This window comes from Triticum urartu, chromosome 3 (assembly GCF_003073215.2).
Source record: "Triticum urartu cultivar G1812 chromosome 3, Tu2.1, whole genome shotgun sequence".
Classification (NCBI taxonomy): domain Eukaryota; kingdom Viridiplantae; phylum Streptophyta; class Magnoliopsida; order Poales; family Poaceae; genus Triticum; species Triticum urartu.
In genome coordinates, this window is record NC_053024.1 from 604,468,832 (window position 1) to 604,479,633 (window position 10,802).

General features: G+C 51.3%; 1 protein-coding gene across 1 annotated transcript; it reads left to right on the forward strand.

Moving 5' to 3' along the window:
- Positions 1-401: 401 nt before the first annotated feature.
- LOC125545288 lies at positions 402-2,911 on the forward strand. Its single transcript, XM_048709181.1, has 5 exons — positions 402-899; positions 1,040-1,390; positions 1,494-1,773; positions 1,872-1,979; positions 2,106-2,911. The coding sequence occupies exons 1-5, from the start codon at positions 693-695 to the stop codon at positions 2,243-2,245; spliced, it is 1,086 nt and encodes a 361-aa protein (XP_048565138.1). The 5' UTR covers positions 402-692; the 3' UTR covers positions 2,246-2,911.
- The last annotated feature ends 7,891 nt before the right edge of the window (positions 2,912-10,802 follow it).

Consider the following 10,802-nt stretch of genomic DNA (forward strand, 5'->3'; position numbering starts at 1 on the left):
AATCACGACATTGCGAACGCGACGCCAGACAATTATTGGGTGCCATTTCCAGAGGCAAAAGTCACATGAGTTGAGCTGAGGCTCAGCCAGAAGGGATGACAGACACGACGCGGCGAGGTGAGGTGAAACTGAAACCTCTCCGCCAGACGTTGCGCATGAGGGGGGAGCCGTAAAGCGCAGCGCGAAAAGAGCTGGTTATTTTGGCCAGGTTACCATACTTAACCCGGCCGGTTAGAAACGCGGCCCCGAGGAGGCGCACAAAAAACACGCCGGCGCCACCACCACCGCAAACGCAATGGTAACTTTTTACACTTTTGAACAAATCGCCCGGTAAATTTTGCCCCCCCCCCCTACCCTTTCTTTATAAACCACCCGCACATCCGCCCCTTTGACCTCCACATCGGCTCGCCGTCCGTCCTTGACATTCCCCCTCCCCCACCCCGCCGCTTTTCTCCGCCGTCCGTCCGTCCGTCCGGTGAGATAAATACGCTTTGTGAGGAGTGAGAAGCATTAGCGGCAGGAGAGGCAGAGGGAGCCATCACCCGGTACGTGTTGGGCGTAATTATCTCTTCCCCGAGCGGCGATTTCTGGCCTCCGTCCCCCGCCCTCGCGCGCGCCTATAATATTCGGGTAGGGGGTCGTTCCGTCCACGCTTCACGCAGAGGAGTTGGTTCCTTCTTCCTTGGGCGGAAATGGCGGAGGAGCACCACGGCGCCGGCGCCGGCTTCTGGCTGCCGGACGAGTTCCTCGACGACGACTTCTTCTCCGACGAGAAGGCGGCGGCCGCCGCGGCGGCGGCGGCGGCCAGGAGCGACAGCGACGACGAGGACGGGCTCGAAGGGCTCTCGCGCCGCGTGGCCGGCCTCGACTGCGACGCCGGCGACCGCGCCATTCCCAAGGTTGGTTTTCGGTTGCCGGACTCTCGTCTCCTCGTCTCGTCGCTTCTTGGCCTGGTTTGGGTTGGCATCCCTGTTTGTTGTCTTTGGAAGCATCTGATTGGTTGTTGTTTCTATCTGTCTCTGCGTGTCTCGCGCTCCAGGCGGAGGTGATGTCTGGGTCTCCGCAGTCCACGCTCTGCGTGCTGCAGGCCTCCGGGGAGGACAGCCCCACCGGCGGCGCCTCGCAGGTCAGCTCGCCGCCGTCCTCGCCGCTGGAGCAGCGGCCGGCCGACCCATGGGACCTCCTGCACGAGGCCGCCGGGCAGGTGGCCCGCCTCGGCGTGGACAGCATCCCCGTGCCTGTTGTCAACCCTCCTCCCATCCACGGCGCCGGCGTCGCGCCGCCGGCGAGGAAGCCCTCTCCGCCGCTGCTTCCCTCCCCAAAGCCCGTCGGCCCTTACCAGTACCCGCCGAACAACTCGCTCGCACAGCGCCAGGCCCAAGTCGCTCGTGTGAGTTCCTCTGTCTTCTCATGCACCGTGCCGGCCAACTCTTGCGCTTCGTTTCTCGCCGGAGTGATTATTCTCTGACGTTTTGTATGATTTCGGGTTTCAGTTCCATCTCCTGAAGCAGCAGCAGCTGATGAAGCACCAGCGGGAGCAGCAGCTGGCGATGGCGGCGGCCATGGCGTGGGGTTCCGCCGACGTCGGGCCGCTCGGGCTGAACCCCTCGGCCTGGCCGCCGCTGCAGAAGTCCCCGCACCACGCCCCACCGTCCGCGGCCGGCATGCGCGCCGTGTTCCTCACCCCTCCGGGGGCCAAGCGCGAGTGCACCGGCACCGGCGTGTTCATCCCCCGGCAAGCCGGCGCGCCCGCCGAGCCCAAGAAGAAACCAAGTGCGCCCCCTTTCTCGCCCCCACTTCCTTTGCCTGCCCCTGTCATGTCCCCCAAAAGTATTCTTAGCTAAAAATCCTGTGGCTCTGCTCGGCCTCAGGCTGCTCCACGGTCCTCCTCCCGGCGCGCGTCGTGCAGGCGCTCAACCTCAACGTCGAGGACCTCGGCGCCCGCCCGTGCTACCCCGGAGCCTTCGTTCTTGATCACGGTGAGCAATCAATCCCTTCTCATTACGCACGCACTAGCAACGCCAATGATAATCGCATCTTTATTTTGGGTTATGAAGATCCGTCAATGACTGACATTTCGAACTCGTTTCTTTGTGTCCTCACAGACGCGCTGGTGAGCCGGAGCAACGCGATGCAGGCGAGCCAGAAGCGCGAGCACAACGCCAACGCCAATGCCGCCGCCGCGCACTCCCCGCCGCTCGCCGTGGCGTGCGAGGTCAATCTCCCGCCGGAGTGGACGTACTGAGATGCATCGTCCGTCCGTCTCCGTCTCCCCGCGTTTCCATGGATCACTGCCATATTTAAGTATTACTACGTATTACTATCATCATCGATGGTTAGCGCTAGGTAGAAGTTAGCTAGAGGTAGGAGGCGGTGGCGGTAGCATCAGCGTTAGGTGTTCTTTTGTGCGTGCGTGCGTGGGTGCGTGTGGGTGATATATTGGTTATTTTGGGGGACGGTTGGTGCTGGATGGATGGATGGATGGACGCCGACGAGCAAACAACGGAGGAGAAACAAAATCCATGGCATGGCCTCCGTAGGTTGTTGCCGGGAGGAATAATAAGTGTCGTCGTGGATCCGACGAAGGAAGAAGTTTCGGAGCTATGGCGCTGCCTGCCAAGTAGTTCTTCTAGCTGTGTTAAGGTGATGAACTGACGATGATTGGGAAAATATCGTCGGCGGTTCGGAAAGGCGTCGCTGTAAGATATAAGCAAGGAGGAAAGAAATAAGAGCTCCATGTTTCCATTTGTGCTTAAGGCTTGGATTGGATTTGCGTTGTTGCAATTCCACTTCGGTCAGTCATGTGTACGCACGTACCATCATCATCCCTTTTGGCATCGCTCGGTTGCTTCGTGAATAAGGAACCCCCATCTTCTATAATAAGGAAAGATATAGTGCTGTTTTTTGTTCGGTGCTTGGGCTTTTCCTCCTTGTTACATTTCTGTTTTGGAATTATTTTTGCATGTGAAATTGATCGAGTGTCGTAGCTCAGTGATTAATTACACTTGGGAGGGAGTAGGTTCGACAGAGGTGGTGGGTGCACTCCACTTGGGCGCAAAAGTCTAATCATGTGACGTATAGTTGCTTAACAAGGGGGGGTGCTCGGTTCTTTGTTAATTGTATAGCTGATGGTTCCGACTGGAGTTAACGGGCCATCCGCCTCCAAAGAATCTTCTTCCCCGGCCGGGCCGGGCCCCCCGGTATCTTGCATCTTCACGGCTCGTGTCATGGCCTGACGGCGACGCCTGTGCTGTGTCTGGATCCCCGTAATTCCACGCCTCAATTATTTGCGAGACTCCGTTTAAAATCAAGAGGTCGGGGCCGGGACGGACGAACGACCGACCTCTTCTGAATCTTCTTCCATCGTCGGTCCCTGTCCGGCGCTCCGTCCGTGCGTTGGCAGGCGAGTGCAGATTCCGTTACGGCCTCGCATGGCTCCATCCTGTCGTCCCGTTGCGCCCTGCCGTGCCGCTCTGACCCGGTCAAGGCGTCCGGCTTTGTTCTGGGCGCCGTCTCCCGCTTTCTCCACCGGCTCGGCCCGGATCGAAAGTGGCCGCGCCACATGTCGAGGGCACATTTGGGATGCCTTCCGCAGCGAATTGGAGAGGACGGCAATCCGATGCGTATCTCTTTGAAGGGTACTGCCTGCAATGGCACGATCGGACAAAGCGGATTGCCGCGTTCCCAAATGTTTCTTTCCGGAACGCCTTTTCCTGGATTCTTGTCGTACTTCTTGGGGCGACGGATATGTGCTAAAACACTTTCGGAATGTTCGGTCCTAGCAGTAGCTTATTGGTGAGATTCGGGTCTAACTTGTACTGTAACGCAGAAATTAGGCAAAAATCCTCTGGCGATCGAGCTCATTCCACTGCAGGTCGTGCCAAAAAATTTGAGACGATTCGTACGAGTTACTCTCTTCGTTCTGAATTACTTGTCGATCTAAATGTATTTTAGTTCTAGATACATCCATTTCTGCGAACAATAATTTAGAACGGAGGGAGTACTAGCTAGCGACCGCGGGTGTCGAGTCTCATGGGAGACCGAATTCTTCCCAAGTAGGAGTAGTACGGTTTTTTGTATTTTGCTTTCTCGCTCGGAACGGCTCTACTCCACGTACCGTACCTACCATCATTGCTGCTGCTGCTGCTGCTGCTAGGAACCTGGCCGTCCGTCCGGTCCGGTTCGGTGGTCTGCTGTCTGCATCGGTGGAAAGGTGGGTGCGTCCGAGCTGGCGCAGCCGGCGCCCATGTGGCTCTCACGTTGCCGAGACACACCGGCCGGGCGGTGCACCAGTGGCACGGCCCCCGTCGGGTTGATTGGTCTCCGCTCGTTGTCACGCTGGTTGTGCGAGCGTGTCGCCTCTGATTGCTCGCCCGTTCCTTTCCTTTATCAACTCAAAACCACCCACTGGCGTTGCTTAAAAAATGTGTACCGTACCGTATGTTCTACTACCATCATGGCCGTGTGTTGTTGGAATCTACGGAATACGAGGCGAGCCAACGGGGAGGATGGGCGGGCCTGTGGGTGGCAGTACGAGGGAATTCAAAATGCTGTGGCGCGCTTCCTCGCGTGGCCTGCTGGGCTATACTGGAACAGAGATGGAAGATGACCATGGCAGCGGCAGTGGCAGGCCAGTAGCATGTGCCTAGAGATTTGAACTGGCAGGGCCGGGCTTTAATGCGCATTCTCTGACATGTGGAGTGGTCAACCTCCTCGAGCAAATTATGAGTAGTAGATTTTTTAAGCGTGATTTGTTCCTTGCTTATGTCATGCACCCACATGGTTGGAGACGTGGGCGACTCACAAGAGGAGTGCTAATACTTATAATTAGGTGGACTGAAGTGTACGTACGTACGTATGCAAGGCAAATGGAGGCTTGCGGTGACATTTGTTGTACTGTATAATTGTATTGCTGCTGCATGTCAGAGTCACGGTAGTGGTATTAAGTTGAGAGTAGTATAAAATTGGCGCTCCAAGTCAAATGGCAGCAGAGCCACACAAGCACAAAGTGTGCGTTTGAATCCCTGGTCAAATGCTGGCTTCCATTTGTTGGTACGGTACCTGACCCCAAGCTTGTGAATTTTTTGGCGCGGTTGGAATTTCCCTCCAACGGCGCGGCGGCAGGCAGAGACAAGGAGGAAGAGGCGGGGTCCTATCCTATCCTAGGTAGGAGTATCCTTGAACCTGAAGAGGCTGAGGTTTGGCATCCCACTAGTGTTTCACCAGCAGTTTTTTGGCTTGGGCCATTCAAGCTGGTCCTGTACTGGCTCCGAGTGCTTCACCGGACAGGGCTACGGCCTATGAGGGGACCGATGTTTTACAGTAAGCAGCGAAGTACGGCGATCAGAACTCTTTTTATAGTGTACAGAAAGAAATTAATTTTGTGATCCTTGTTACTGTGACTGTTTCTCTCTAGGACCACCAAGTTCTGGCTGTAGGAGTATCGCTTACAGTACCTTAGCTCCTTGTGGGAACAGCTACCGGTCGTTTTCTTCATAGTTTACAGCGGGGTGGGATGAGGGACTGGTCCTTGGAGCATGTACAGCCAGACGTCTCAAACCGGTCATGAAGGCCCGGACGGCTCACCCGGTCAGTGATCGGTCACGAAAATCTAACTCAGACGGGCGCCTCAAACGAGTCTTGAACGTTTGGGCTAACCGGAACACCTCATATCCAGTCAAATATGGTGCGCTAGGGCGCGCCCACCACGTAGGACTGGCTGCAAGGTCCCAGGCGGAAAAGATCGGAAACCCTGCGGTCCGATGGACACCTCCTTTGTTGCCATGGTGTGAACACCGCGTGGCGCCGCTCCGGCTCGCCGCCCAAGGCCAAATCCAACTATTTAAGCCAGCCGGCGTCCCCCAACCCTGGTCCATCCACCTTCTCCCTCTCTACGCCGCCACCCGAGCCCGTCCGCCTCCTCTCTCCCGCTCTCCGCCATCGCCATGGTCCGACGCTATATCATGATGTACGCTATACTGACGCCGGATCGCCGGAGGCAGATCGCGGAGGAGATCCTGGCGAGGCGCGCCTCCCGCATAGCTGTCGGGCTGCCATCGGACTCGCCGGAGCCGAAGGAGGAGGAGGAGGAGGAGCAGCCGGAAGAGGAGGATGAAGAGCAACTGTCGGACCCAAATGAGGAGGCGGAGCAGTCTGCTCTGGGGTTCACCATGGCGGAGGTGGAGTTCGCCGTCACCCAAGCCGCGGAGATGGTGGAGCTGTTGGCAATCGTTGCATGGAAAACAAAAAATTTCTACGCACACGCAATGATCTATCTATGGAGATGCATAACAACGAGGGGGAGAGTGTGTCTACATACCCTCGTAGACCGCAAGCGGAAGCGTTTCACAACGCGGTTGATGTAGTCGAACTTCCTTCGCGATCCAAACGATTGAGTACCAAACGTACAAAACCTCCACGTTCTGCACACGTTCAGCTCAGTGACGTCCCTCGCCTTCTTGATCCAGCAAGACGTCAAGGTAGTAAATGAGTTCCAACAATACGACGACGTGGTGACGGTGTTGGTGATGCGATCTCCGTAGGACTTCGCCTAAGCTCTACGAAAATATGACCGAGGGAGTAAACGATGGACGGGGACGCCGCACACGGCTAAGACAATGTTGTGTGTCTTTGTGTGGCGCCCCCTACCCATGTTTATATAAGTGGGAGGGCAAGGAGGCAGCCCCTAGGGCGCCCCAAGAGACCAGGGCTGCCGCCTTGCCCTGCGCCCCCTTTCCTTGTAAGAAGAAGGGGGAAGGAAAGAGGGGGGAGAGGGAAGGAAGGGGGAGTCCTACTCCACACTTTCCTTTTCCTCCCCTCTTTCCTTCTCCTACTCATAGGGCCGGCCTGTATAAGGGCGCACCAGCCCCTTGTGGGCTGCCTTGCCCTGCGCCCCCTTTTCCAAGAGAAGTTTAGTCAACGGGTCTGTCACATTCAGATCCGTATGTACTTTGTCAATTTCTATGTCTACAATGCTTCGCATGGAGCTACTCTAACTAATTGCTCCCACTTTCAATACGTATCCAGATTGAGACTCAGAGTCATCTGCATCGGTGTAAAAGTTTGCATCGACGTAACTCTTTACGACGAATTCTTTATCACCTCATAACCGAGAAATATTTTCTTAGTCCTCTAAGGATAATTTTAACCGTTGTCTAGTGATCTACTCCTGGATCACTATTGTATCCCCTTGCCAAACTCGTGGCAAGGTGCACAGCAGGTTTGGTACACAACATGACATACTTTATAGAATCTATGGCTGAGGCATGGGGGATGACTTTCATTCTCTCTCTATCTTTTGCCGTGGTCGGGTTTTGAGTCTTACTCAACTTCACACCTTACAATACAGGCTAGAACTCCTTCTTTGACTGATCCATTTTTGAACTTCTTCAAAATCTTGTCAAGGTATGTACTCATTGAAATTCTTATCAAGAGTCTTGATTTATCTCTATAGATCTTGATGCCCAATATGTAAGCAGCTTCACCGAGGTCTTTCATTGAAAAATTCTTATTTGAGTATCCTTTTATGCTATCCAGAAATTCTATATCATTTCCAATCAACAATATGCCATCCACATATAATATCAGAAATGCTACAGAGCTCCCACTCACTTTCTTGTAAATACAGGCTTCATCATAAGTCTGTATAAAACCATATGCTTTGATCACCTCATCAAAGTGTATCTTCCAACTCCGAGATGCTTGCACCAGCCCATACATGGATCGCTGAAGCTTGCACACTTTGTTAGCACCTTCGGTATCGACAAAACCTTCTGGTTGCATCATATACAACTCTTCTTTAAGAAATCCATTAAGGAATGCAGTTTTGACGTCCATTTGTGAGATTTCGTAATCATAAAATGCGGCAATTGCTAACATGATTCGGACAGACTTAAGCATCGCTACGGGTGAGAAAGTCTCATCGTAGTCAACTCCTTGAACTTGTCAAAAACCTTTTGTGACAAGTCGAGCTTTGTAGACAACAACATTACCATCAGCGTCAGTCTTCTTCTTGAAGATCTATTTATTCTCTATGGCTCGCCGATCATTGGGCAAGTCCACCAAAGTCCACACTTTGTTCTCATACATGGATCTTATCTCAAATTTCATGGCCTCAAGCCATTTATCGGAATCTGGGCTCATCATGGCTTCGTCATAGTTCGTAGGTTCGTCATGGTCTAGTAACATGACTTCCAGAACAAGATTACCGTACCACTCTGGTGCAGAACGTGCTCTGTTCGACCTACGAGGTCCAGTAGTAACTTGATCTGAAGTTTCATGATCATCATCATTAGCTTCCTCTCTAGTTGGTGTAGGCACCACAAGAATGGATTTCTCTAATTAGCTACTTTCCAATTCGAGAGAAGGTATAATTACCTTGTTAAGTTCTACTTTCCTCTCACTCACTTCTTTTGAGAAAAACTCCTTCTCTAAAATGTTTCCATTCTTGGCAACAAAGATCTTGCCTTCGGATTTGTGGTAGAAGGTGTACCCAATTGTTTATTTAGGGTATCCTATGAAGACACACTTCTCCGATTTTGGTTCAGGCTTATCAGGCTGAAGCCTTTTGACATAAGTGTCGCAACCCCAAACTTTAATAAACGACAGCTTAGGTTTCTTGCCAAACTACAGTTCATACAGTGTCGTCTCAACGGATTTAGACGGTGCCCTATTTAACGTGAATGCAATTGTCTCTAATGCCTAACCCCAAAACGATAGTGGTAAATCGGTAAGAGACATCATAGATCGCACCATATCTAATAAAGTACGGTTACGATGTTCGAACACACCATTACGCTGTGGTGTTCTAGGTGGCGCTAGTTGTGAAATGATACGTCTCCAACGTATCTATAATTTTTGATTGCTCCATGCTATATTATCTACTGTTTTGGATGTTTATGGGCTTTATTATACACTTTTATATCATTTTCGGGACTAACCTATTAACCCAGAGCCCAGTGCCAGTTTCTGTTTTTACCTTGTTTTAGGGTTTCGAAGAAAAGGAAAATCAAATGGAGTCCAATTGACCTGAAACTTCACGGAACTCATTTTTGGAAGGAAATAAGCCCAGAAGACTCGGAGTGCACGTCGGGGGATCTGCGAGGAGGTCACGAGGCAGGGGGGCGCGCCCTCCACCCTCGTGAGCCCCTCGTGGCCCCCCTGACGTACTTCTTCCGCCTATATATCTCCATATACCCTAAAAACATCCGTGAGCATAATAGATCGGGAGTTCCGCCGCCATAAGCCTCCATAGCCACCGAAAGCCAATCTAGACCCGTTCCGGCACCCTGCGGGAGGGGGCAATCCTTCTCCGGTGGCCATCTTCATCATCCCGGTGCTCTCCATGATGAGGAGGGAGTTGTTCTTCCTCGGGGCTGAGGGTATGTACCAGTAGCTATGTGTTTGATCTCTCTCTCTCTCTCTCTCTCGTGTTCTTGAGGTGATACGATCTTGATGTATCGCGAGCTTTGCTATTATATTTGGATCCTATGATGTTTCTTTCCCCCTCTACTCTCTTGTAATGAATTGAGTTTTCCCTTTGAAGTTATCTTATCGGATTGAGTCTTTAAAGATTTGAGAACATTTGATGTATGTCTTGCCGTGCGTATCTGTGGTGACAATGGGATACCACGTGATTCACTTGATGTATGTTTTGGTGATCAATTTGCGGGTTCCGCCCATGAACCTATGCATAGGGGTTGGCACGCGTTTTCGTCGTGATTCTCCGGTAGAAACTTTGGGGCACTCTATGAGGTTCTATGTGTTGGTTGAATAGATGAATCTGAGATTGTGTGATGCATATCGTATAATCATACCCACAGATACTTGAGGTGACATTGGAGTATCTAGGTGACATTAGGGTTTTGGTTGATTTGTGTCTTAAGGTGTTATTCTAGTATGGACTCTAGGCTGTTTGTGACACTTATAGGAATAGCCCAACGGATTGATTGGAAAGAATAACTTTGAGATGGTTTCGTACGCTACCATAATCTCTTCGTTCGTTCTCCGCTATTAGTGACTTTGGAGTGACTCTTTGTTGCATGTTGAGGGATAGTTATGTGATCCAATTATATTAGTATTGTTGAGGGAACTTACACTAGTGAAAGTATGAACCCTAGGCCTTGTTTCCTAGCATTGCAATACCGTTTACGCTCACTTTTATCATTAGTTACGTTGCTGTTTTTATAATTTCAGATTACAAATACTATTATCTACTATCCATATTGCACCTGTATCACCATCTCTTCGCCGAACTAATGCACCTATACAATTTACCATTGTATTGGGTGTGTTGGGGACACAAGAGACTCTTTGTTATTTGCTTGCAGGGTTGCTTAAGAGAGGCCATCTACATCCTACGCCTCCTACGGATTGATAAACCTTAGGTCATCCACTTGAGGGAAATTTGCTACTGTCCTACAAAGCTCTGCACTTGGAGGGCCAACAACGTCTACAAGAAGAAGGTTGTGTAGTAGACATCAAGCTCTTTTCTGGCACCGTTGCCGGGGAGGTTAGCGCTTGAAGGTATATCTTTAGATCTTGCAATCGAGTCTTTTAATTTCTTGTTTTATCACTAGTTTAGTTTATAAAAGAAACTTACAAAAAATGGAATTAAGGTTACCTCATATGCTTCATCTTTTTAATGTCTTTCGTGAGAATAAGGATTCCGATAATTGTGCTCAAGTGCTAGAGGAAGAATGCATTAGAATGTTTGGCATTAAATATTTGAATGATGACCATGATTGCAATGTTCTTAGTATGAATTCCTTGAATATCCATGATGCTAATGATATGCAAAGCCA

Coding starts and splice junctions, on each gene's coding strand:
- LOC125545288 (XM_048709181.1), top strand. CDS start 693: ATGGCGGAGGAGCACCACGGCGCCGGCGCCGGCTTCTGGCTGCCGGAC. Junction 1,391..1,493: donor GCCAGGCCCAAGTCGCTCGT/GTGAGTTCCTCT, acceptor TTCGGGTTTCAG/TTCCATCTCCTGAAGCAGCA. Junction 1,980..2,105: donor AGCCTTCGTTCTTGATCACG/GTGAGCAATCAA, acceptor GTGTCCTCACAG/ACGCGCTGGTGAGCCGGAGC.